Source organism: Antechinus flavipes, chromosome 2 (genome assembly GCF_016432865.1).
Source record: "Antechinus flavipes isolate AdamAnt ecotype Samford, QLD, Australia chromosome 2, AdamAnt_v2, whole genome shotgun sequence".
Taxonomy (NCBI): Eukaryota; Metazoa; Chordata; class Mammalia; order Dasyuromorphia; family Dasyuridae; genus Antechinus; species Antechinus flavipes.
Window position 1 is genome coordinate 204404628 of NC_067399.1, and position 27357 is coordinate 204431984.

Consider the following 27357-nt stretch of genomic DNA (forward strand, 5'->3'; position numbering starts at 1 on the left):
TATGAGCCAAGACTTGAAGGACATCCGATAAGCTGGGAGATAGAGGTGAGAAGGAAGAACATTCCAGGTATAGGATACAGTTAGAGATTAGGCAATGGAACAAGAACATAGTGTGAGAGGAAAAACAGACTAATTATTAAAGGGAATATTTTATATTTGATCCTGAAAGTAATAAGGCACTACTGGAGTTTTTTGGTTTTGTTTTGTTTTTTGTTTTTTAAGTTGAAGGGGGTTGGGGTAGTTTGTAACATGCTTACCATGCATTTTAGGAAGATCGCTGGCAGCTAAACAGAAGCTGGACTAGAGTGGGGAGAGACCTGGAGCTTGCAATCTCCTGCACCATTTAGGAAGTGATGGTGGGAATGAATGAGGTTCTGGTGTTTGGAGTTTTTGAGGCAATCAAGATGAAGTGATTTGTCCATGATTACACAGCTAGCATATGTCTGAAATCAGATTTGAATTCAGGTTTTCCTGATGCCAGAGCCAGTTTCCTATTCATTGTATCACATTGTGCTCTGTGTTCTGTTTTGGACAAGTTGAGTTTAAGGTTCCCAAAAGGCAACTGGTGATTTAAAATGATTGCATGAGAGAGTTTAGGTTATTACCTTTAATTAGCTCTAATGATTACAAAGCCCCTTATATCAAACTACCGGTGTTGCCTTGCAGCCTCCAGAGTTGGTTTCTAGGTCAGCACACTCTGGATCAAATAATCTTAGATATGATGTTGGGGTGTGGTATATGTGTGTGTAAGTAATATAATATATAAGTTTAAGTAAAATAATATAAATAGACCAAGAAATCATCTGCATGGTGATGATATTTGATGGTAATTGAACCAATAGGAAATAGTCCTCCACTCAACTGGCTTCTGAGAATTGTTCTGTCTAAAAAGCTTGTCACCATGAGTAGCAATCCTAATCATGTGCCCCCTCAAACTTAGTTGGTTTTTGAATGATAGGCATGCAATTCACAACTGGAACAATACTCATAGCCTTTTCTACTTGGTCAGACCTAGAACCCTTTCTTTAATACCATAAAAAAAAAAAAACTGGATTAATACATCATGCTGAATAATAAATACAAATACTTATAATAGCATTAAAAATGGATTCTTTCTATGTTTTTAAGAATCCAGGATAAGGATCTGCAGCTGGATAATTTATATGAAGGTAGGCTTTTATGAAAGTTTAATCATTGAGTTACAAATCATAGTATTTAGAAGTGTAAGGGATTTTTAAAGCAATCTAATCCATGTATTTTACAGATGACAAATGTGAGTCTCAAAGAGGTTAGGTTAGGCTAAAGGCATCCAAATTAATGATGAGGATCTAAATCTTCTGTTTTCCCATTTTCCTTTTTACTGTGCTATTCATACTTTTAAAAAAATCTGATGGTTTAAAGTCTTTATTTTCACAGTGTAGATATAGTTTCTCTAGAAACATGAGAATGAGTTCACCAACTTTTCTTTTAGGTTAAGAGGTCTTAATCCTTTTTATGTTGTGGACTCCTGGCAGTTCAATGAAGCTTATGTACTTGTTCTTGGAATAATGTTTGTTAAAGTATAAAATAAAATATATATGATTATAAATGAAACCAAATACATAGAAATACAATTATCAGTGCACACATGTTCATAGACCCCAGATTAAGAAACTCTTTGAATTGAATTGACTGCTTTTTCTCTAGCAACTTCAGATCCTATAAGGACTTATGGGCAGGGATTTTAAATATAAATTTGAATGCCACAATGAAATGAAGGCTGGTTTATCTTCATTCCAAATCAGTTATAATATGCATATTGCCTTAACTCAGGACATTTTTAGAAAATATAATTTATCAAAAGGCATATTTAAGAAAAAATAGGATAAGCCCACTGGCTTCCTTGGCTTCCTCTAAGCTCCAACTAAAATCCTGTTTTGTATAAAAAGTTCTTTCCAACCCATTCTTAATTCTAGTGCCTTCTTGTCTTCTTTTCTTTTTATCCTGTATACAGATTGCATATAACTATTTGCATGTTGTCTCCCCCATTAAATTGTGAGTTTCTTGAGAACAGGGATAGTCTTTGCCTTTTTGTTGTTATTCCTTATTCTTAGACAGTGCCTGGTACATAAGTACTAAATATTTATTGATTGGTTGAGTAACAAAAAACAATAGTCTTTATTACAAGAAACCAAATGAAATTGAGAGGGATTAGTTTGTCTTACATTGTAGGTATGACAAAAGCATCTTGACTTGTACAGTCTGAAAGACAACCAACCTAGATTTATTTAAACTTGAGATGGCAGAATCTTGAGAATCAGAAAGGTTATTTCATCCATTTTTTCTTGGAAAATCTCCTATGATGGGGAATCTGTTGCTTTCTGGGCTACATAAGCAAATACTACATTAGCCATTGCTACACAGTTTAATTCTTATATTCTTTTAGGCTATTTCCTTAGCGATGTAATTCCCTTCCTGGATCAAAGGATGTGAACAACTTAGTAACTCTTGTTACATAGTTAGATTTTTCTGCAGGGGGAAAAAAAATGAACTAGTTTGCAGTGTCTCTAGAAATTCAGGCATTCCTTTTTTCCTGGTGATGGACCACACGTCACTGGTTTTATTTTCATTAGATTAAAAGGTATATATAATAAGACTATATATTTGTTTCAATTTGTATTTCTTTAATTTTTGTGAGAATGTGGTTGGATTTCTCCCCTACCTGCTCACTAGTATCTTTGTTCCTTGACATTTATGTCGTATAAAGTGTTTACAAGGTACTTTATTTATTTGATCTTTCTAGTAACCCTGTAGTTAGAGCTACCATTAGGTATTATTATCCCAAGTTTTGCATTTGAAGAGCAGAGAAATTAAGCAATTTTCTTGTGGTTCCCCAGCTAAGTCAGATGGGAAGCTAGGTTCAGTGTACTTTCCACTTTCCATATTAACTTCTCTTAATGGTGAAGTCAACAAGGATTTATTAAGTTCCTGCTGTATGTCAGGCACCTGTGCTTAAGTACAGAGGATACAAAAAAAGCAAAAATAACTTCTGTCCTCAAGGAGCTCACAATCTCATCAACTAACTTGTTTGAATGTCCAAAAAAACCTATATCCCAGGTAAATTGGAGATAATCTCAGAAGGAAAGCACTGCTTACATTAAGAGAAACTTGGAAAGATTTTTTTTGAGAAAGAGGCATTTTAGCTGTGATTTGAAGGAAGTCAGAAAAGCCAGGAGGTAGAGAAGAGGAGAAAGAACATAGGGGACAGCCTGTGAAAAAGCCCAGAGGTGGAAGATTGGGATTATTTTGTGTGAAGAACGTCAAAGTGACTAGTTCCTGAATCACAGGGTGTATAAGACAGAATGAGGTAGAAAAATACTGGAAAGGTAATAATGGGCCAGGTTAGGAAGGGTTTTTCAAGACCAAACAGCAGGTTTTACATTTGTTCCTATAATCTATTGCTACTCTGACCTTCAGGTGTTTTTTGGTTGTTTTTTTTTTTTTTTTTTTTTTCCTTTCCCATACCTGACTGCTCCTGGTTTGGATGACAATAGGATTATATGTAAGTGTCTCAGCCAATTCAAGATGGTTTATGTGTGCTCTTCCTATTTTTCTTAAAGGGACCCATATACTTTGTCATTGTTTACATTTTTTTTAGCACTTACTTTCACTTGCTTACAAGTAAAATAATCCTAAAAACAGCTCAATAAATAAAAATAAAATGGAAAACTTAAAAAGGCATGTGAATTTTTAAAAGTTTTAGATTTAAAAGACCTCCTTGAACTTTGATAATCTCATCATTTCTTTGTAATTCTTGATTGAGGTGACAGTTTCTTAATATTTTTCCCTCCGATTTGCTGGGATAAAATTTCCTTTACTTTTTGTTGGATGAAATTGCTGTTTGTTTTAAAACAATTTTTTTTTTTTTAAAGAAGCTATCATAGGCATGTATTGTAGCAAAGTAGAGGGTATTTCCAGAAAGGGATATCATAAAGTCAAGAAGTACCCTATTGCCTATTTATATATATATATATATATATATATATATATATATATCAATTCTTTGAAATAAAATTTTTTTCTGCATTACTATTTGGCCAGGAAATTATATTTTACTTCAGGATTTTTTTAGGCGTTCAAGATTCTTTAGGACTTAGCCACATCAGAAAATCACTATAATATTCATGTTTGGAAGAAGAGAGTTTTTGATACTTTGAAACCCATTTTAAGATAAGACTATTGACAAGGACCTGGAGAAAAGGTTCTTAGTCTTGGTTCTGAAATTAATTAACTGTATAACTTTGAGTGGGTCACCTTCTCAAAGATTTTTCATAAGCTCAAAATTTTTTTTTCATTACTTTCTTTCTTGGCTCTAATTTCATTAGCTCTGAATGGTAGGTATATAATTTCCAGATCATAAAAGTCACAGATTTAAAGCTGCAAGACAACTGAGAAGTCATTATATTAAACTTCTCAATTTACAGCATTTAATATAGTACCTGGCACATAGTAGGCATTTAATGTTTATTGAGGCAGCTAATGGTGCAGAGGAGAGAGCGCTTGACTAGGAATCAGGAAGAGCTGACTTCAAGTTAGATTTATTTTGAGCATCAAATGAGATAATGTTTATAAAGTTATTAGTATTGTGCCCAACATATAGTAGGTACTATATTTATTTTGTTGAAAGGCATTAGGTATAGTGAATGGAGATGTGGGTTTGCTGTTAGGAAGACCTAGATTTATGACTTGTCTCTGACACAAACAGGGTATGTGATACTGGGCAGTTCTCTAAAATTGTAAGTTGCAAGTAGATGTCAGTTGGCAATGGTGGAGTTCTCTCACACTGGTGAAATCATAGAGCATTAAAAAAAAATGTTGCATGTAATCTGTGAATCTTAGAACCCTTGAGCTTTCATTGTAGGTCTAAATAAACCAGTTTTGATATTGGGAGCTGTCCCTCAAATTATTACTTTTTTTGATTTGTCTTTCTCCCATTTGGAATTTACTCTGGAAAACTTGACTATAGCTTGAATGTTATGCAGATCTATGATTTCATAAGTGAGTAACAGGGATCTCAGGTTTCCCCCTCCATGAGCATTTCAAAGTGGTAAAGCATTTAATGGGTATCAGTTTTTATTCAGCACCAGAGAAGCATGAGAGGATTTACAATAACTTATAAACAGTTGATAACAATTCTTTTCCCTCTTCTTCTCTAGCGAGTCTCACTTTCCATCAGGGTCCAAAAGTCCTTTTATTTGCGCAGTGCCACCCTTGGATTTGAACTCACATCAAAAGGGAAATAGATTTTGTATTGCTTGACAAGCAGCCCCTTTCCCATTAGACCTTCATTCTCCAGATATGGTAATAGTGAAACACAAAGTCCAGATCCCTTCCTTCCCCAGGTTTTGGAATGAGTTCTACAATCAGTTCTGAAATTGTGTTCTCATACCACAAAATTCCAGCCTCCCTGGAGGCTGACTCTCAAACTGAGAGACCAATCTCTCTCCAAAGCTGGAGCCAGAAGTTGTTTTTTTTCCTAGAACTCTCAGCCTGGCTGCTGCTGTCCCTTGGGTCATGTCTGTAGCACTTGACCACTTAGTTTGCCTTTCTATAATATATAATCATGTCCCTGTATTTTCCATCAAAGGCTGAACTTGCTTTGCTTTGTCTTCTCAGTCAATCAGCAAGCATATATTGAGTGCTTAATGCATGACAGGGACTGTGCTAGACATTGGGGATCCAAAGATGAAAATGGACACCCTCCCCCTTCTTCCAAGGAGTTTATATTTGGTGATAGGGAAACAAAGTGTACTATAACAGACCAAATTGATATTATAGGTGTTTGACAACTAAATGACATCTTGGACTTTGTAGTTTTGGAACAGCTCTTTGGATTACCATGATATCAGAGCCGTAAGGCAGATTTGAGGGGAGTTGTTAGAGTTGTTTGAGCGAGCTTTTAATCAGTGGGAAAGATCACTGAAAGGAAAGAATGAGGATTACATGAGCTCAGCAACAGCACTGAGGGAGATGATTTATTGTTGAACCAGAAGGGGCAACAAGTGAAAAAGGAAGCTGAGAGGATAGCTGAGACAGACTCAAAAAGAGAAAGATCAAGTTGAGCTAATGGGCCCCTATGCACAGAAAATTTAGAATAAAGCTATTTTTCTGTATTTTGATTTTGCAGTTAATGTTATGAATGTTATTATTTTCTTCAATGGGGGCTTTCAGCTATTGTGATAGTATTAATAGAAAGGGAGCAGAGTGGAGGCAGAACTGAAGAAAAAGAATTACCTGGAATGGGAGAATACGAGCAGCTGAGGGGACTAGGAAGCTCACACTCACCTTCCAAGGTAGCATTTAACCTGAATTTTGAAGAATCATTTTAGAAGGCAGAAAGGGAAAGACTCAAAGATTTGTTAGTTCCCCAGATCAGCACAAATTAAGCTAATATTAATGAAACCTTTTTTTCCCCCACAGGAAGAAAAGTTAAAATTTCAGATGGGTTCACTATCTCCTAAGTCTTCAAATTAATGTGGAATTCCTTTAATCAATACTTATATTTTAAAATATTGAAATCCATCAAGATCACTCTCAAATAAAATAAAATAAAAATGCCAAGCTCTTTAGGAGAAAAGTATATGCTCATTTTATTAAAATAATATCATCTTATTTTTCTTCTGTATATATTACTGGATTTTGCCACTGTTAATTCTTCTATCTATTGTATTTATAATCAGCATATATATGATCCTTTCTTTTTATAATCTGCATGCCATAAGTCCTCTCATATTTCTTTGTATCCTTCATTTTGGTTAGTTATTATTATTAGAATCATTGTTCTAATGATTTCCAAGTCATCCTTGAATTAGGTAATTTGAGAGGGTTTCAGTGCTTAACACTTACTAAATAAATGTGATTTTGCTTCAACTTTAATTCTATTTTCTGAATGTGGAAAGAGAACCCAAGTTTACTTCTGAATGTTTTATTCCTTGCTATGGTAATTTGGACCATTTGTTTTGTATGTGTAAGGATCGGATTGATTGATTTATTCAATTAAATCACCATACCCCATTTAAAGAAATAAGATGCCTTGATATCTTAATGAGGTTAAAAAAAAAAGTTAGCAATCAATCAGGCCTTAGTCTAAGTGTGAAAAATACTTGGAACTAGAGTAATATTGGTTTTGCTGGAAGAGTGTTTGGATAGGTTAAGGAAACTTGGTCATACTGTAGGCAGCTAGGTGATGTTATTACAATAGTGTTATAGTAACATTAATTATCATTAATATGTAAACACAAAAACATTTATAAACAACAAATGTAAAAATAAATGAATGATAAATTATGTCAATTTTTCATATAATGCTGGCAGTACGAAGGAGAAGAAAGAAGAGGAAGATGGATTATCCATAAACTTTAAAGCTAGCTAGGTGGTGTAGTAGATAGAACATTGACTTTGAAGCCAGGAAATCATGAATTAAAATCTAATCTCAGACTCTTACTAAATGTGTGACCTGGACAAAGCATTTCACCTCTCTTTGTCTCAGTTTCCTAAATGTAACATGAGGATAATAATAGCACCTACCTCCCAGGGTTATAAGGATCAAATGAGATAATATTTGCAAAGATGTAGTGCAGTGCCTGACACATGGTAATTTCCTTCCCTCCTTTCCTCCTCCTTTCTTTTTCCAGCAGCACTTGGAATAAATGTGCGGTTTCAATAAAATGCCTGTTTTATTACTATTGTTAATAGTAGGATAAGGAGAGGGTTCTAATTCATCCTTTGGCCTATCCTTCCCTCAACTTTTGGTTAGAGAAGACTCTTGTGATTTTCATGGTATTTGGAGGGTCTGGACTTCCCTCTTCCTCCTAGTGCCCTAGAAGCACCTCCAGATTAGCTGGCAGACTTCCTCCTTTAGGAGCCAAGGACACACTAGATATAATTCATGGCTCTACAAGGATCCCAGAAGAAAATCAAAAAGGAGAACTTATCAAATACAAAAGAAAGAAAAACATTTCCAGCAACTAGCTGTGAATTGTCTCTTTGTGCCATCTTTTCTAATTTGAGTTTACTTTCTCTTGGGCTTTATATGTTCTGATTGAAGAATATGACAGACATTTTTTAGTGAGGGCTATGAGGAAATATGTTTTATATTGACTGTTGTCCCCCCACTCCCCATGGCAAAATTCACTTTTCTTCTATACCTCAAAACTTGTCAAAAGTAAAGGGTTTGGAATCTCTTTCTAACTAATAAACACTTTTTAGGTGTATGGTTCATATTTCTTTTCTTAATATAAGTCTATTTAATGACTTTAAAAAGCAACTCCTTTTTTTTTTTTTAACTGAGGCATTGGGTTTAAGTGACTTGGCCAGAGTCACACAGTTAGGTAGTGTTAAGTGTCTAAAGACAGATTTGAACTCAGGTCCTCCTGACTTCAGGACAAGTGCTCTACCCACTGTGCCACCTAGCTGCCCCAAAAAGCAACTCTAAAATTTTTTATTTTTAACACTATTTTTCACAGTTTTGAGCTCTAAATTCTTTCCCTCTCATTTACTAAGAAAACAAACAGTATGGTATTAGTTATACATATGAAATCATGCAGAACATATCCATATTAGCCATATATCAAAAAAAAGTGAGAAAATTATACTTTAGTTTGCCCTCAAAGTTCATCACTTTTCTCTGGAAACAGATAGCATTGTTTCATCACTAGAATTGTCTTGGACCACTGCATTGATCAGAGTAGTCAAGTCTTTCACACTTGAACATCATTGTAGTATTGCTATTACTGTGCACAGTAATCTCTTGGTTCTTTTCACTCTATTTTGCATCAGTTTTATAGGTCTTGCCATGTTTTCCTGAAACCACCCACTTGTCATTTCCTATAGCACAATATTACTGCATCATAATCATATGCCACAGCTTGTTCAGCCAATTCCCTCATTGATGAGATCCCCTCAGTTTCCAGTGGAGGTAAAGCCTCCACACAAAGAGCTGCTATAAATATTTTTATACATATAAATCCTTTTTTTTTTTTTGATCTCTTTGGGATGCAGATTTAGTAGTGATTTTCCTGGGTCAAGTGTTATGCAGTTTTATATCCCTATCCCTTGGGACATAGTTTCAAATTGTTCTTCAAAGTGGTTAGACCAAGTTCATTATTCCACCAGCATTTCATTAGTGTATCTATTTTCCCCTTATCTCCTCCAGTATTTATCATTTCTAATAAGTGTGAGAATGGTACTTCAGAGTTGTTTTTATTTGCATTTCTCTAATCAATAGTGATTTAGAGCATTATTGAATGATAATGTTTTGATTTCTTCTTCTGAAACCTTCCTGTGCGCATCTTTTGGCTATTTAGCAATTGGGGAATGACTCTTAATTTTATTTATTTATTTATTTTAGATTTGACCCAGTTATGTACTGAGTATATATTTGAGAAATGAGACCTTTATCAGAGAAACTTACTGTAAACAGTTTTATATTACTTCATTGTCTAAGGTACTTTTTAGCAGAATGTAACTCATTATTGCTTTTAATTAGTTCTGTTTTTACATTTGCTTTGTCTGAGATAATGATTGCAACCCTGTCTTTTTTTTTTAAACTTTAGCTGAAACATTATTAGCTTCTGTTTCAGCCTTTTATTTTTACTTTGTGTATGTCTTTTTCTCTTTCAACTGACTAGAAACATACAATTGGATTTTGGTTTCTAATACATTCTGCTTTCTGCTTCTGTTTTATGAGTGAGCTCATCTCATTCATATTCATAGTTAAGATTACTACTATATTTCTCTATAACCCATTATTTTCTATTTCTTCCTCTCTATCTCTTTTTATCTTGTCCTTCCTTAAGTCTATTTCACTTCTAACCACAGTCTCTTTTAATCTACTCTTTCTTTTATCATTCTCCTCCCCCTTTCTTTTAATCACTTTCTCTCCTATTTCCCTATTGGGTACGTTTCTATACATAACTGAATGTGTGTGTGTGTGTGTGTGTGTGTGTGTGTGTGTGTGTGTTCTTCCAATGAGAGTCAGGTATAGATATTGCCTGCCACCCTACCCTACTGGTTTTCCTCTCCATTGTAAAAGTTCTTCCTTGTGTGAGATAATTTTGTCCACTCTTGCTTCTTCTCCCTTCCCTCTTCTACATCTTTTTTTTTTTTTTTTTGAGATACCACATAATCAACATTTACCCCGTCCTTTGTTTATGTAAACTCTTTTTTAATTGCCCTAATAGTGATAAAGTTCTTGAGAGTTCAATGAATCTCCTTCCTATATATAAATGTATATAGTTGATTTTATTGAATCTTTTATGATTACTCTTTCATCTTTACCTTTTCGTGCTTTTCTTGAGTTGTATTTAATGTCACATTTTCTATTTAGCTCTGTTCTTTGCATTAGGAATGCTTGAAAGTCATCTATTTCATTACATATCCATTTTCCTCCTTGAAGGCTTATACTCAGTTTTGCTGGGTAGGTGATTCCTAGCTCCTTTGCCATCTAGAATATCGTATTCTACGTCCTCACTCCTTTAATGTGGAAGCCTTGTGTTATTCTGATTGTGACTCCATAATATTGAATTGTTTCTTTATGACTGCTTACAATAGTTTTTCCTTGATCTGGGTGCTCTGGAATTTGACTATAATATACCTGGAAGTTTTCGTTTGGGGTTCTCTTTCAGGAGATGATTGGTGGATTCTTTCATTTCCTATTTTGCCTTCTGATTTCTAGAATATCAGGACAGTTTTCCTTGAAAAAAGTATGAAAGTATGATATGTAGGTGTTTTGTTTTGTTTTTGTTTTGTTTTTGATCATGGCTTCCAGGTGGTCCAATGATTCTTAAATTCTCTCTCCTTTATTTTCCAAGGCGGTTATTTTTCCAATGGGATAGTTAACATTTTCTTCAGGTTTTTTTTTTTTTTTTCATTCTTATGAACTGTTTCTTGCTTCTTTATGTCTCATGTCATTAACTTCCATTTGACCAATTCTAATTTTTAAGGAGTTATTTTCTTTAGTGAAATTTTGTACCTTTTTTCCCATTTGATCTATTCTGCATTTGAAGTTCTTTTCTTCAATGAATTTTTGTGTCTCTTTTACCATTAGACTATTTCTGTTTTTTAAGGTATTATTTTCTTTTTTTGTGCCTCTTTTACTAAGCTTTAAATTCTCTTTTCATAATTTTCTTGTATCACTCCCATTTCTTTCCCCAATTTTTCCTCTACTACTCTTAGCTTTTTCTTTAACTCTTTGAGGAATCCTTGTTGGACTTGTATCCAATTACCATTTTTCTTTGAGACTTCTTTTTTTGGGGGAAAAAATACCCACATGTGTGGAGTCTGGATAGAACGCCACTGGAGTTTTTGGACTTCTCTTGCTAACCTCTTATATTTTCTTAGATCAAAAAAATATCTCACCTATCTTTTTGCTAGCTTTTGATATGAGGCATTATTGTAAAGTTGTTTTGAGGATAATATTGGGAAATTTTTAGCCTCTAATATGCCATTTTGCCTCTACCAAAAATAACTTTTGTTTGTATTCCTAAGCATTTCATTGTCAGTGTATGCTTTTATTTTCAAAATGTTGGTTTATGTGTTTCTTAGTATATTTCAAAGTTTTCAGCAAACTAGCATTTTTTAGTTATATATTTTATCCATTTTCCTATAAATGTCAACATCTAATTATAGAAGTCCATATTTATCCATCAGCATAGGCTTCATATGTCTGTGTATCGAAGTTATAGAGTATATTTTATGCAGAGCAAGAACAATGAGTCTAAAGAGATTTCTTGGACCTGCCATCGATTCTCCCCACATTTATTTACCTGGTTCAAAGCTAGCTTCCCTCTCACTCACTGACTCTTTCTTGAGGAAAAAGCATGGATAAAATTAAACTAGGGTATGGAAGAAAATCACTGGAACTCTCAAAGGACATACAGGAATAAAATGAAGTTATAGAATCAGACCACTGTAGATTGAGAAATGAATCTGATTCTGATAGCAGAGTAATGTGGTATCAACCAATCTCATTTATTGGTGATTACAATATCTATAACTTGCCATATTGTCATATTCATTCTTATTATTCTAAATCCTAGAGTAATATAATACTATTTTGGCTATTTTCTCTTTAATAAAATTGTAACTTCTTTCTAATTAAACATTCAGCATTTTTTAGATGTTTTCTTAATCAGATGGAGAAATCTTTCTTAGTTGATTTCTACCTTTTTCAGGAAAGATATTCTTAAAAGGAGCTAAGATTTTGTTTTTAATAACTGATATGTTTTAGAAGGAGGGGCGACATCCAGCATCCTCAGTTGTTGTGAAAGTCAAATGAGATAATTGTGAAACGCTTAGCATAGTGCTTGGCATGTAGTAGATCTATATAAATGTTAACTATTGTTAATATTGTTACTAGTTTAAAAGACTTATCATTAGTCTAGAACTGGGATAGGGAATGGGCCCCATGAGGATTAACACATCTTTTGGTCTAGTCCTGCCGCAATTACACGTAAGTTCTTTAAGTTGATAATTTTGTATGGCTTCAAATGATGTTAAAAATATTCAAATGGCCACAGGCAGAAGGTGCCCCCTTCCTTCCTCCCCTCTCAGGATGAAAGTTGGGAAAGGTGGGAAGGTATGAAGTTACTTATCTAAACTTTGTCTTTCCTAGCTTCTAGCTCAGTGCTCTGTACACAGCAGATACTTAATAAATGTTTGAGGAAGGAAGATAATTAGTTCCTGCTTAGTTTGTCAAGGTGATAATGAAAAATGGGCTGTGATTTTTAATTGCTGAGGAGGAAGTGAGGTGGTAATGGGAAGTATCCCTTGGTAGGAGGACAGATAGACAACCATCTGCTCACTCCTCCCTTCTTTTGAATTGTGCAATGTGGCTTAAATAGTGACAAAATCAAATCAGCTTTTTAAATAAAGCTAAAGATACAAATTGTATACCAGTGTACTTTCCCTTCAAGAAGATACAGGTATATGAGCAAAATGAATGAAACTGTCCTTTCCTGTTTACTTGTTTCTTTAGCCTGGGGGCTGGGAGGGAGGGGAGGAGGGAGTGTGAAGGCAAAAATATAAACACAAGACCAAATTAAATGGCTTAGTACTAATAAATAGAAGTTTACTTGATGTGGTTTTGTGAAAAATGTAAAGAGAACTAAGTTCTAGTCCCACCTCTGGCACTAATTTGTTGTGTCAGTTATCCTCACTGGGTGTTATCTTCCTTTTTTCTACAAAAGAAGATGGTTGGATTAGATGTTTATGAAGGATTCTTGAATCTCTGGCAGTTTGACAAATACCAGTGGGTCAAAAAGTTTATATGATAGCACTTATCTGCCTTGTTTGTATATGATCAAAGATAGCTAGGTGGTGCAGTGGATAGAGCATTGGACTTGGAGTGAAGAAACTTGAGTTTATAGTCAGATCAGACACTTACCTAGCTGTGTGAACCTAGACAAGTCACTTAACTTATGCCTTAGTTTTTTCATCTGTAAAATTAGCATTATAGAGCCTATCTCCCAATGTTATTTTTGATAGTTAAATGAGATAATCTTTGTAAAAAACCAGACCTATAAAAAGTATATAAAATGCTAGCTATCAGTTATTTTATCGGCAGTAGTACTGAACTGGATTCAAGAATAAAAATGAGACAGTTGTTATGACAATTAAAATAGCTCTAGCTTAATGCATTTGAACAAGTTTTTGGTCCTAAAAAAATGGGAAATGAATAAAAAATACATGAGGAACCACCATTTCCTCAGGAAGATTAATAAATGAAAATAAGTTGTTATAGTGAAGAAGACAAAACTAAAACCCAAAACCCCCCAAACAACTCATAAACAGACCATCAAGACTGACAGGTATTTGTTCTGTTTAGTAGCCAAATATATATATATATATTTATGCTAGATAATACTGGTTTGGAATATAAATTTTCTTGTAAAATTTTTCAGAATTATATATATGTTACCATAACAATATCACCTCAGTGTGGAGAGGAAAGCAAACTTAAATCTTGGTATGATACATAGCTTAATCATATACTCTCAAGGACAACTAGGAATGAAGGAAATGGGACAAAAGGAGAAAGGAAAAAAGAAAGGGAGAGAAAAGTGAAGAAAGAAAGGAAGAATAGAAAGAAGGAAAAAAGAAAGAAAATTAGCATTTATTGAATTCTGCTATATGCCAAGATACAGTACAGACTCAATTAGTCAATTACATGTAATTGATAAAAACTAGAGAAAATATAGTCTCATTTTGCTTATTGACTATGAATAGCTTTCCTCCAATAGTGTTTCATATATATCTATAAAATCATACCAGATTCCTTGAAACATGCAATAATAATTAACTTTGATCCTCTTTATTAATTTAAGTGCACCATAAAACAAGGAGACACATAAACTTTTCTGAAATTTTCTCACTTTTATGGAGAATAAGGAATCTTACTAAAATATCATATACTAGAGTCAGTGGAAGATTCTAGATTCAAAACCATGTCTTTTGACCAAAATCTAGTGGTAATTGTACTATATCACAACTTCTCCATATTTTGACTCATACCATATCTTGAACTGAAAAATACCTTTTGGTTTCTTTTATAGTAATCTATGTCCTTTCATCATTGCTCAAAAGCTCACAGGCACTTGGAGGCTACCTAGTATTCTTTTGTCCCCTCTCCACTTTTCATTCTTTTTTTTTTTTTTTTTTTTTTTTTTTTTTTTTTTTTTTGGTGGGGGAGGGGAAGGAGAGAGGGGAAACTGATTCTCTATCTTGCCCAGTTTGGAAGCTCAGCAACTATTGCAGATCAGTATCTGGAAGCTCTGACCTGGGCCAGTTGTTCTTTATTTAAGCAGCCCTGCTATCTCTTTTGTGCTCCCAGGGACTCAACATATTAGCCCCATTTAGTGTGTATATTTATTTGATTTTAGTCTTTCTGTAGCTCAGAAATTCTGACTTCAAGCAACCCATCTGCTTTAACTTTCAGTAGCAGAGATTATAGGAGTATACCAGAACATCTTTAAAAATATCATTTTTTCTCATGCACCACCCCCAGTTTTGGTTGAGCTTCAGTGGAGAATAGATGGATTGGAAAAGGGAAAAGGATGAACGACAAATTAAAAATGGGTTTTTCCCCCATTGTTTTCATTTCTATTTTGTTCCAACATCTGTCTGTTCCAAGCATGAGTCCATCAGCCTCCTTAAAAAATAAACAAAACAACAACTTGCATTTGATTCTACTACCCCCTTTACTCTCTCACCTTCCTTTTACACTCAGATTTCCCAAAAAAGCTATTTATATGTCTGTCTTCTAACTTCCACCCTTATGGCTCAAGTAGAATTTCTCTCTCCAAAGTAATGGAGAGAGACAGGCAGAGACTGAGAACTGACTTATTTAACATCTCTTTATCCATTAGTTCCTTGTTGCTTCCACCTCACCCCCACAAAAGCCCACTTTTCATTTGACTCTTATCATCTTCTCAAGTTAATTTTTGTCTTTCTCTTTCTTCTCTTTTATAGCCAAACTACCAGAGGGGAAAAACTGCCTGTAGTAGATTATTTATATTTTCTTACTTCTCAACCAATTACTATATGGTTTCTATTCCCTTTATAGAAATATCTCAATAATGACAAAAAAATCTTTAATATTTAATCTAATGGCTTTTCTCACATAACATGCTTCTTAACTTTCTGCAAAATCTTTGATACCTTCAGATGTGTGGAAACTTTCACCTTCTGGTTCTTTTGAATTTGATTTATTTAGGTACAATTTCCATATGTTAGCAGAATAAAGTTAATACTATTTCAGCTTTCCATATTGATTAATTATCCTAGTGTCCTCTGTTGAAGTTTTGTTTTAATTAGGTATACATTTGCAGTATACAGAAGGAAGATGGCTAGTTGTTTTTCCCATCTGCTATATTTTAATTTAAAATTATTTTTATAGGTAACCTCTCACCTTTATTCTCAGTATTCCTGCTTAACAGAGAACAGGAAAATAACATCTGTTGTTGTTAGCCAGAAAATAATCAAACCTACAGTAGAGACTAACACTTTTTCTCATTTTTGAACTTATGAAATTGGATTATTTTTATGCCTATTTTTACATATGCACTATTTTACATAGTATATGGTTGTAGGGGTTGTTGCCATGTATAGAAGTACAAAGTATAGAATCTTTTCAGTTAGATTAAGTTATGCAAAGTATTTTCTTTCTTGCAAGGAGAGAATTAACCTTGTCATATTGGGGTGCCACCTGTAACCCCAGTTTTGTTTTGTTAGCTCAAATTTTCAGAAGTAAGGCATCTACCTATATTTTTGGTGCCAGGAGCTGAAGAATTAAAGTATGATTCAGAATCACAGAATTTTAGAACTAAAGAACCTTTGAGACCCTCTAGCCATAGGTGCTTAACTTTATGGATCTTTTTAGCAATTTGATAAAGCCCATGACCCCTTTTCAGAATAATGTAAATATATAACATAAAATAAACCGTATTATACTAATTGTATTGAAATATTCATAAAATAATTTTATTTTATTTTTATTATCTTTTGAAACTGGGTCTTCTTTTCTCACTGAGACTAGATATGCAGTGGCCATTCATGGATTCAGATCCAACTAGATAGTTATGGGAGCTTTTACATGCTCTCTTTCTAACATGGTTTGGTTCACTTTTTCATCAAGCAGCCTGATGCCCCAAGTTGTTTGGGGTTCACCATCTAGTGAAGTCTTAGTGTAGATACCTAATTGGTTCTAGTATCTAATTGGTACTGCAACTTAGAATTCCCTATCTCAATTGATCATCCAATCCTACTTTCTCCAGTAGCAGGAATTACAGCATGATACAAATGACCTATGCCTGTACAAAATATTTTTTAAAAACAAGTTAATGCACCCAGGTTGAGGACCCCCTAGAGAAATCGAGGCTAAAGAAAGGGTGATTGCCTGCTTAAGGTCATACCAACTAATTAGGTAAATCTAGGACTAGCATCCAGATCTCTTATTTCCAAATTTAGATTCTTGTCTTCTACCTTATTTTGAAAGTTGCCCTAGAGAAAGAGTAGTGTATTTTGTTCTCTAAAATGCATTAGAGAAGTTCAGTGAAGTGAAATGTGGAGAAAGGGTATTATACAATGGTAGTCACCCAATCATAATTTGGATTATAACCATTTAAAATATTTTCTTTATTTCAGGCTTTGGATGTGGACCGTACAGTTCTTTACAAAATGAAGAAATCGGTGAAAGCAATAAATATCTCTGGGTTGGGTGAGTACTTGATGGGATACTCTGTGGCATTGATGATAGCTGAATTCACTCTTTTTCTGTATATATGAATAACAAAGGATTTTTGACTATTCCTTTAATTGTAGAATCCAGGTACTACATTTTGATAAAAACAGATATGCAAGAAAAGTCTAGTTTTGGTACGTTGGTGACATTTATTCTTCTTGCTTCTCATTTGGTAGTGTATCTTTGTCCTCTAATGTGCTTGTACTCTGTAGCTTTCTTTCCTAGTAATTTCTTACATGAAAAAAATTAGCGCATGCTATATTCATCTTTGCCTTTTTGGCTTGGCTCACTCCTTTCCCCAAGCCTGGATTTGTAGATTCAAACTGCTAAAATTAGTAGGAACCATTGAGGTCATCTAGTGTAACCTTCCACTTAGTGCAGCAGTCATTTATAATATCTTTGACAATTGTTATCCAGCATCAACTTGGAAGTTCCCTGATGGAATACTTACTATTCAGCAAAACAGCCAGGTTTATTTTTGGATAATTCCAGAAGTGCAGAATAGATAGATAGATAGATAGATAGATAGATAGATAGCTATATCAGCAATGAATGGTGTCAGTTGGAAGTGGGGAAGAAAAAGGGAAAAGAGAGCATTGATTTTAATCTGGGATGACTTGATGAAGAAGACAGAATTTATTTTGGGTATTGAAGTTTGAGTGGAATTTGGGCTAGTGATAGGAGAGGCAGATGCCTAAGACATTTGCATACCTACACTTGCCTCAGTTACTGTCACTATAGCCCTTTTGTCCCAGTGGATAAATGCACATTCATTACTTCTCCTGGAGGCAGACTTAGCTTTGAAACTTTTAGTTTTGACCTTGTCACTTAAAATCATGGAATTTTCAAGCTAAAAGGAACCATAGAGATGATCTTCAGTTTGGGGTTTGGAGAGGAGACATTCCATGTTAAATGTTACATGACTAGTCAATGACAGAGCTTCAATAGACCAGAATAGAAGTCTCCTATCATTTTTTGGTTTATTGTTTCACTTGTAATACTATTGCAAATTATTGATAGTTTTTTATAATTATACTTTATAACATTGTATATTTTTACATACATACATATATATATATATTGAATCATGTTGCTAGATTGTGAGGTTCATGAAGAAGGGGCTATATCATAATTACCTTTTCATCATGCTTAGTGCTTTCAGTATAGTTATTTATTGAATGGTAGTTGATTGAATTATGAATGATGACTTGTCCACATAAAAGGAAAAGTTTCTCTGATGTCCTTAAGTCAATAAGCATTTATTTATTATTTAGAATGAGTGAATAATTGTTTGAGTGTTAAAGATATTTTAAAGAGGGAGAATATTGAATTTTGTTGGGAAACAAAACATTTCAAAAATTGTTTTGTTATTTGAATGATTTCCATATGTAATTTACTATGATGTCTTGGGACGAGGGGATTGGGAGAGACGTTATAGATCATCTTCACTTTTTTACAGAAAAGGAAACCAACCACCCAAAAGTGACTTGCCTAGATTCATACAGGTAATAAATAATAGAGCAGAGATTTGAACCCAGATCTATCTTCTCACTCTAGATTAGGGATCTAGATTTAGAAATTATATGTGTATTAGCTGTTTCTATGGTTATTCTCCTTACAAATAAAAAGAAAAATTTTAGCTACTTGGGTAAAACTTGGCGACATAACTTGTCCCATGGAGTTCTTGAGAAAGGCAAATGTAAATCTCTCAGGGCCCTTCCTGGAAGTCTTAATTTATAAATAAACAAAGTCTTAGATGTCAGAAAGCTCACCATTAAGTTTCTCACACCAACTTTTCAGTCTTCCCCCAGGTCCCAGTGTGCCCTGTATCATATTTTCCTTAATGGGACCATAATCTTACCTTGTTGTTCAGTTGTTTTCATTTCATGTGGTGTTTTCTTGGCAGAGATATTGGAGTGCTTTGCCATTTCTTGTCCAGCTCATTTTACAGATGAGGAAACTGAGGCTAACAGGGTTAAGTGACTTACCTAAGATCATATACAACCAGTGCCTGAGGTTAGATTGAATTCAGGTCTATTCACTGTGCCAATTAGCTGTCCCTGTTCCTACCTCAGCATTAAGTAGTTATTTCTAATTTTGTAGTTAGACATTTTAAAAAATTACCCTTGGGCACCATGCAACTTGTTTTTTTCCCCAAAACCCAATCCATTTTCAAAAGATTTGTCCAAAGATTATGCAAAAGCATGTGCCACATGCTTAGAAGATTATAATTTATAGCCTCCTATTGTGACTGCTTTGAAGGATTTAACACCACTCAGGTTGGGGGGGAAAAATATATATATATATATATACTTGCTATAAAAGCCAAAGAAATGAATTTGGTAACTTCTCTAATAAAATCATAGAACTTTAGACTTAGAGAGTTTAATACTTTCATGTAATTTAATACTTGATTTTAAGGGTCATAAATGCCCAGAGGAGGTAAATGATTTGCCCTATGTCACACAACTAGTAAGAATCCCTGTTTTTGAGAGATATAAGAAAAAAAATGAAGCCTATTTATAATGACTGGCTGCTCCCTAAAAGAGGAGTCCCAAACTGTTGTCCATCATTCTGGGTATCCCCTTCCATGGGGACCATTTTTAAAAGGCAGAGTATTCATTTGAAAATAAAATTCTGGGTTTAGCTTTTTTTTTTTTTTTAAATCAGTCACATTAATTTATAGTTTCATGTATATGTAATATGTTTTTACTTCTACATTCTCTTTTAAGATTAAAATTATGCGTGGTTTTTTAGAGTCCTCCTGTGAAGACTGAATTAGCACCCTGGATACCTTAGAATCAGCTGGAGTCAGGATAAGCACAAGTCCTTGGTCTTTATTCTTGGTTTTTAGGGGTAGAAATGAAGGGAATGGACACAGGATCTCCGAGACCTTCCTTTTCCACCTCCACTGCCCAAGTGACTCTGGCTTGTCTTACTCCACCACCTAATTCTTTCCATAGTTCTCTATATACACCAAAAGATTGAACCAGAATAGTGGGAAGGGCCATTTTCCAAGAATATGCTAATAGAGTATTGTCCAATCTGTAGTTAGCCTTAAGTGCTCTGTTGTCTGACCTCAGTGCATCAATTCAGAGTTTCAGTCCTTTACATCCTCCACAGCCTGTAATAAATTTCTGTCCAATCTATTGTTATTCAGTTTGAGGAAAGGAAAAGCTTCATTGCTTTTCACAAGGTCTTCTTCAACCTGGCTCGTTATCCCCTGAGCATCACATACCAAACTTTTTTCCTACTTCTTTGGGTTTCCCCATGCCATAGTCTCTCTTTAGTTTGGAATTCCCTCTGCCACTAGTCTACATCCTACCCATCTTTTAAAATAAATTAAATTATTTTTTAATAATTAGGTTTATTTAAAATTTAATATTTGTGCTCGTTTCAAACTTCTCTTACTATTTTAGTCCTTATTGAGTCTCTTTGCTCCTTCTTAAACTGCAGCACCTGATGTTTGGTTTTTTTTAATCAGTTTCATTTTTGATCATACACTACATTGTATTGTTGTTTAATGGTGTCATGTAGTTGTCTTGTCTTTGAAAGGAGGTCATAAATTTTTGTGGCTGTTGCTGTTTTGGGGCTTATTATATCCCTATCCACCGTAGGAATAAATAACAGATATTCAACATAAACTTAATGCATAATTTGTAAAGTATTATTTCTGTAATACAGAGCTTTTATTTTCCCTTCTTAGATAGGAAAAGTGTTTCGTAATTTTAAGACTCTGAATGTTTTAAAACCCTCTTTCTTAGTGCAGCCCAGACAATACAAACATATTCAGAATTTAGCCAGATCCTATATTCTTTCATGTGAGAGATGACTTAAAGAGGAGGGATTTTTTCAGAAAGATTATTAGAGCTTAAATATATATTTTTGAAAAAACTTGCATGAACCAAAAGAATATCAGTGTACACCATAAGGACACTTGTAAAAATAGCTATATTTTTTGAACTCTGTTTCCAGAAAGATGCCAGACTTCTCAACCAGATGTATTTTCTGGGGGGAAAACGTCTTGGTGGGTTCCAGTTTGCAGAAACAGCTATTGTAATTCTTGTTGAGAAACAGCTTCTGTAATATTTTTCCCACCCGTAATAAGCTGCCATCTGTCCTCTCTTCAAAGAAAAAATCCCAGTTGTACATATTTACTTAAAAATGTATTTGGGCAGAAATTTCCCAAGCTTGGTCTCAACACAAAGGTGATTTTTTTCCCCTTCCTTTTCTGGGAAGTTTAGGCCACATTTTTTCAGCTGTGTTTGACTTATCAGTGGGTGGAAACATTTTCCCTTTCTTTATTAAGACAGAAACAACAAAAACAACTTTATTTTCACTTCTCTGAAGTCACTCTAAGTTCTGTACTTAATGAAACTATTTTAATTGAGTAGTCTTCCCAAATTATGTCCAATCTTAATATTATAGAAAAACTTGGAATGAGTTTGAAGCATATACATACATAAAAGAAAAAAGACCCTTAAGGAAGGGAATTTTCATTTGCTGATCATCTTTTATGTTGGGAAAAAAAAAACCAAAAATTCAAGAGTTAGATGTGTGTGGTAGATTTTATTAATCAGATGTCTACCCTACTGTACAACTATGACTACTAAAGCCAGTTTAAATTTTAACACAGGTTTACTATGATTAGTGGGGCAAGATATACAATATGAGTAGGAAAAAGAAGGATCATAGAGTCTTGTATTTGGAGCTGGGAAGAACATAGAAGTCACATAGACCCAACCATCTTCATATAGAACAACTCCCTTGTTTTATAGATAAAGAAACAACTTCACTGAGATTTTCCCAAAATCATATGTCTTGATAGAAAAGGGATAACCATTCCAGTGAGAGAGATGTGAGATAAATATTGATACAGGAAGGTAGGTTTGGAACCGATTGACTAATCAGATCCAGATAGGTCAATACAAGTTCAGGAGGCTTCCTCAATGATATCTTGATTTGGTGGATTTTGTTATTGTTTTTTCCAAAGAGATCTAGTTAAAGGAGAAGAGGAATAGCATTGTTTATTCACAAAATATGTGCCTATATAGAAACCCACTCCCCTGAGGATAGAAACATAATAAAACTACTTGTAAGTGAATAAATAAAAGTAGGTAGTCACAGAAGTGACATTTTATGGAAATCTATAACAGATTGTACTTGTTAAAATAAAGTCAGGGGGAATGAAATATCTAACATGGAGCTGCAAAATTGACACAGAGGCTTTGATATGGTATTGATGAGGAGATTATTCTCTAGAATTCTATTGTCTGCCTCATGTTAGATTTTAAAAATTAGCATCAAATGAATTTGTTACATGCTTTTATTTATTCCTCAAAAATGTAGAGGAAGCAATGAAATGTAAATGAAATAATGTAGATAGTATACTCTATAAATGTAAGCTGTTTCTGTTATTATTATTATATGTTCTCTCACTGAATTCTGACCAAGAAGGAAGACTGGTGGATGATAGTAACCAGCGAGATTCATGTCCTTTGGGAAAGGAAAATTAAGATGCTGTCAATAAATGTATCCTAATATTTAGGGAAGCAAACTGAGAAAAAATAGATGTAGACCAATGATCAAAGACTACAGAAAGGAATATGGTTCAAGACATTTTTGAAAAATTAAAAACTAGCAAAAATTCTAAGCATCTAGAGTTTTTTAACTTGGCCTTTGTAAGCTTGCATTAATATATTTCATTTATTTATTTATTTTTCCCCCTGGGGCAACTGGGATTAAGTGACTTGCCCAAGGTCACACAGTTAGGAAGTGTTAAGTGTCTGAGGTCAGATTTGAATTCAAGACTTCCTGACTTCAGGGCTGGCACTCTATCCACTATACCACCTAACTGCCCTCTTATATTAATATTTTGAAAACTGTATTTCATTATAATTTGTTTCTTTTGAAATGCAAAGTATTTTTAGCTATTTAAAAACATGATTCTGAGAAAGGATTCATGGGTTTTCATCAAACTTTCACCAAAAGGCTAAAAGAACCCCCGATCTACAAGAATGTTGTATAGGGAGCTCTGCCCTGAGGTCAGGGTTATAAAAGAACTCTGTCTACTAACACCTATTATAGGAAAGGTTCTCTGCTCAGGTAATGAATACCAAGACAAAAGGGAAGATAATTTTGGCACCCAGGAGCCCTCTTCAGCTCTGGCTTACATTGTAGCAGCAGTCTCTTAGTTGGTCTCTCTGTCTCTAGTTACCTCTTTCTCAGATTGATCCACAGATATCAAATTGGCATCCCTAAAGTGCTGGACTGATTTTCCTGCTCCCCTGTTTGGGTAAGCTTCAGGGGTTCTGAGTTGACTTTAGAGCAAAATACAAACTGCTGTTTGGTTGGTAAAGCCCTTCATGATATGGTTCTCCAAAGTCCAAACACATTACTTCTTTTTATGCAAGTTCTAGCCCAATTAATTTACTGTTTCCCACTCATTTCCTGCTCATCTATGCATTTCTTTACCTAGTCTGTCCTTTGCCTCCAGACTCCTAGCATGTTTTCCTTCACCCTTTACTCACCCTTTCCTACACCCTTTACTCACCCTTTCTTAATTTCCACACTTGTAAATTCCCCTCTCCATTAGTTTATATTTACTCTATTTATATTTTATAGATAATTACCTTTGTACATTGATTTCCCCAGTAGAAATCTAGTACTGTTTTGTTTTGTATTTATTTTCTCTCCACATCTCATAATGCTGGGAAACATAGTAGGTGTTCAGTAAATGTTTATTGAATTGAAGTGAGTGTGTGTGTGTGTGTGTGTGTGTGTGTGTGTGTGTGTATGTGTGTGTATTTAGTTTCCAACATTGATTTTTGTAAGATTTTGTGTTCCAATGTTTTCTTCTCCTCTCCCTTTACTCATCCTTCCCTAAGACAGCAAGCAATTTGATAAAAGTATGAACTTATGTTCTACTGGGATAAGTGTATGCAAAAGAGTAGCATAAGTCAGGAATTTCTGATGATCTAATGTATAAAATAAAAAATGTCCAAAACAACTAAATAGGATTTTTTTAAAATGTTTTTAAAATTAAAAAAAAAAACTTTTTTTTATAATGTTCAAAACAAAATAAAGTCTAAGTAGTTAATAAATAGTAAAGATACAGAACTGTGTGATACCCACTTTTTTGTGTGAAGTAAGATAAAATAAAAGAATGATTTCAACTTGGGAAAAGTGGAAAATGCATGGTTAAGAGGGGATTGCATCCAAGCTAGATAGGGAGCTAGCAAGAGAGCACTTAAGTGATTTTAATGAGTCATGCTCTAGCAGATTACATTCTAGGAAACTGAAAGAACTTATACCTGTAATGACTGTGAAGTGCTTTTGGTAATCTTTGAGGAGCTGGAGAGAAGAAGAAAGATTCCAGAAGAATAAAGTTGGGAAAATGTTCTAACATTCAGAAAAAATGCAGATTCTAGAAATTATCAAATAAATGTGGTATTCATCTCTAAAACTATGAGTTCATGTATTTAGTTGGTGATTACTTAAAGAAGATCAAGATTGCCAAAGCCAGAGTAGATACAGAGTGGATACAGCAGAACTGGTCATGTGTATCATCCTTGATCACATATTTTTAAGACTTGACCCAAATGCCATGTCTTTCATTAAGCTTTCCTTAATTGTTTCAGTTTAATAGTTTACTGACCAGCTAAGTACAGTGAGAAGGGCTGCCAGGTGTTTAATGGTATGAATTCTTATGTAGTAGTTTATCTTATAGTTATTTATGTTTCTGACCTATAGAAATACTGCTAGACTTCATTAGGGCAGAGACTTGATCTTATTTAATTTTTATATCTTTCCTCACACAGTACTTTGTGTTTATAATAAACACTTCAATGTTTGTCATAATTGAACTAACCTCATTTCTTTTTTGCTGGGATTTCTACAAAGGTTTAAAAAAAAAAAAGGAAAATGCCTTAAATATAATGTGTCTGGATTTCAATAAAGTTGGGATCTACAGGTGCAGAATGAAATTTTTGATGTCAGATGGGGTCACTATGTCATTTTATTTTGCATAACTATACTTTCTTACATCTGCCAATTATAATCCTGATTTTCTTTGAACATTTAACTCATATGCCACTTCTTCATGAAAGCCTTTTCTGATTGCCTTCAGCCTCTAGTGCATTCTACATTTCCCCATTATCCTGTATATGTTTTAATTTTATTTTTATATACTTATATATGCACGTGTGATCTCAGCTCCTGGAATGTGAGTATCTTGAGGATAGGAAATATTTTGTTTTTGCCTTTGTATCTTTAATGCTTAGCACAGGGCCTGAAAAGAAATTAGATGCTTAATAAATGCACATTGATTATCTTTGTTTAAAAAGGACTATTTTGAGGTGGGGTTATTTAGGCATGACGGTGATATTTAAAGCATTGAAAAAAAATTTTTAATAAGAGAAAGAGAATAGGTGATAGTAAAATTCATCTTATTTATAACTAATTAAATAAGTTTACCTAAAAAATTCTGTCTTTGTACCTCAAATCTGTCTTTGAGTCTTTAGCATTTTTATCAATAACTTGGATTAAATAAATTAAAACTTGATTATCAGATGTGCTGATGACACCCCCCCCCCCTCCGAAAAAAAATCCCCAACTCACTAAACTCCAATGGCTTCCTTTTGTCTCCAGGAATGTGCTCTGTTGGTTATTCAAAGTTCTTTATAACCTAGACTACTCCCCGTCTTAAATCTTTTGCTCTAATACTTACTCTTTAATCCAGTGACACTGGCCTCCTAATGATCCCCTATACTTGTAATGCTTTCCCTTTTCTGCTTGGACCACTACCTCCCTGGCTTCCTTTAAGCCCCAACTAAAATCCCACTTTCTCCAAGAATTCTTTGCCAGAATTAAGGCACATCTTAATTGTAGTTTCCCTCTGTTAATTATTTACTATTTAACATGTATATAGCATGGTATATAGCATACTGCATATGTATTTGTTTGCATGTTCTCATCCCCACTAGACTGTAAGCTCCTTGAGGGCAAATGCTCATTTTTTTTGTATTCCCAGTGTTTAGCATAGTTCCTAGTGCATTGGAGGTACTTAAATATTTATTTATTGATTGATGGATTGATTTCCACTCCGCTAAAGAATATCATGTTCTTTTACCCTCCCTCCTTTTTAGTTTTTTTGTGTTGTCTTCTCTTATTAGATTGTAAGCTTTTTGAGGGCAGAAAATGTCTTTCTTTTTCTTGTTTGTATTCCCAGAGTTTAGCACTGTGTCTAGCACATAGCAAAGTAGGTAATAATAAACATTTATTGAATTGAATTGAATGAATACACTGTCTACCAGAATATGTGAAAGAATTGTTACTTTTACACTAAAATCAAATATTTGATCTTAAGCTAAAGTCAATCAAATGGACATGAATTTATTGAAAGTATAATCTGCTATCTTCCCAGTAATGGTTGAAGATCCAAAGAAGTATATCTTATCTCAAGAAGTTATCAATTTTGTCAGTTATTTAGAGGAAACCATAAAAGAACAAATCAGTGGTAGGTTGTGTGATGTTGATTGTAAGTACAGTTAAGAATTCCAAGAAAGGTTGAAGAAGTAATAGTCTTGGTCTGGGCTTTAAAGAATGATTGGATTTAAGCAATTTGGAAAGGAAGGATAGAAGAACCATTGAGGTATGGCTTTAATTATGTAATTCCTGTAATTATGTAATCATCAGAGTCCTACCTGCTTGGCAGTCAACAGAACTACTGAAAAATGTAAAAAAATAAAGGGACAAATAGAGATTTGTTTATGGGAAGGTCATAAAAGTCATTCTAGTGAAAGATTGGTGAATTGATTGATTTTGATACAGTAGAAATTATTAGAAATCTCTGATCAGGAAAATGACAAAAGATCTTGAAGATGACTAATACCCTGATTTTATACATCAAGAATGGAACACAGTACATGGAAAGAATACTAGGTCTAGAATCAGAGAACTTGAGTTTGAATCATTTCTCTACTACTCACTATCATTGCGACCATAGTCAAATCACTTCACCTCTCTGGGTCCTCATTTCCTAGGATCTTGTGCTGGAAAGGGCTTATCTCCCTCATTTG

General features: G+C 34.0%; 1 protein-coding gene across 4 annotated transcripts in view; it reads left to right on the top strand.

The window, feature by feature from the left end:
* The window catches only part of ASAP2 (ArfGAP with SH3 domain, ankyrin repeat and PH domain 2), a 260499-nt gene that overhangs the window by 67512 nt on the left and 165630 nt on the right, over positions 1-27357 (top strand). For all 4 annotated transcript variants that reach the window (XM_051976086.1, XM_051976083.1, XM_051976084.1 and 1 more), the window contains exon 2: positions 17182-17254. In XM_051976086.1, the coding sequence (XP_051832046.1) occupies positions 17182-17254 (73 nt within the window). The remainder of the gene's footprint in view (positions 1-17181; positions 17255-27357) is intronic.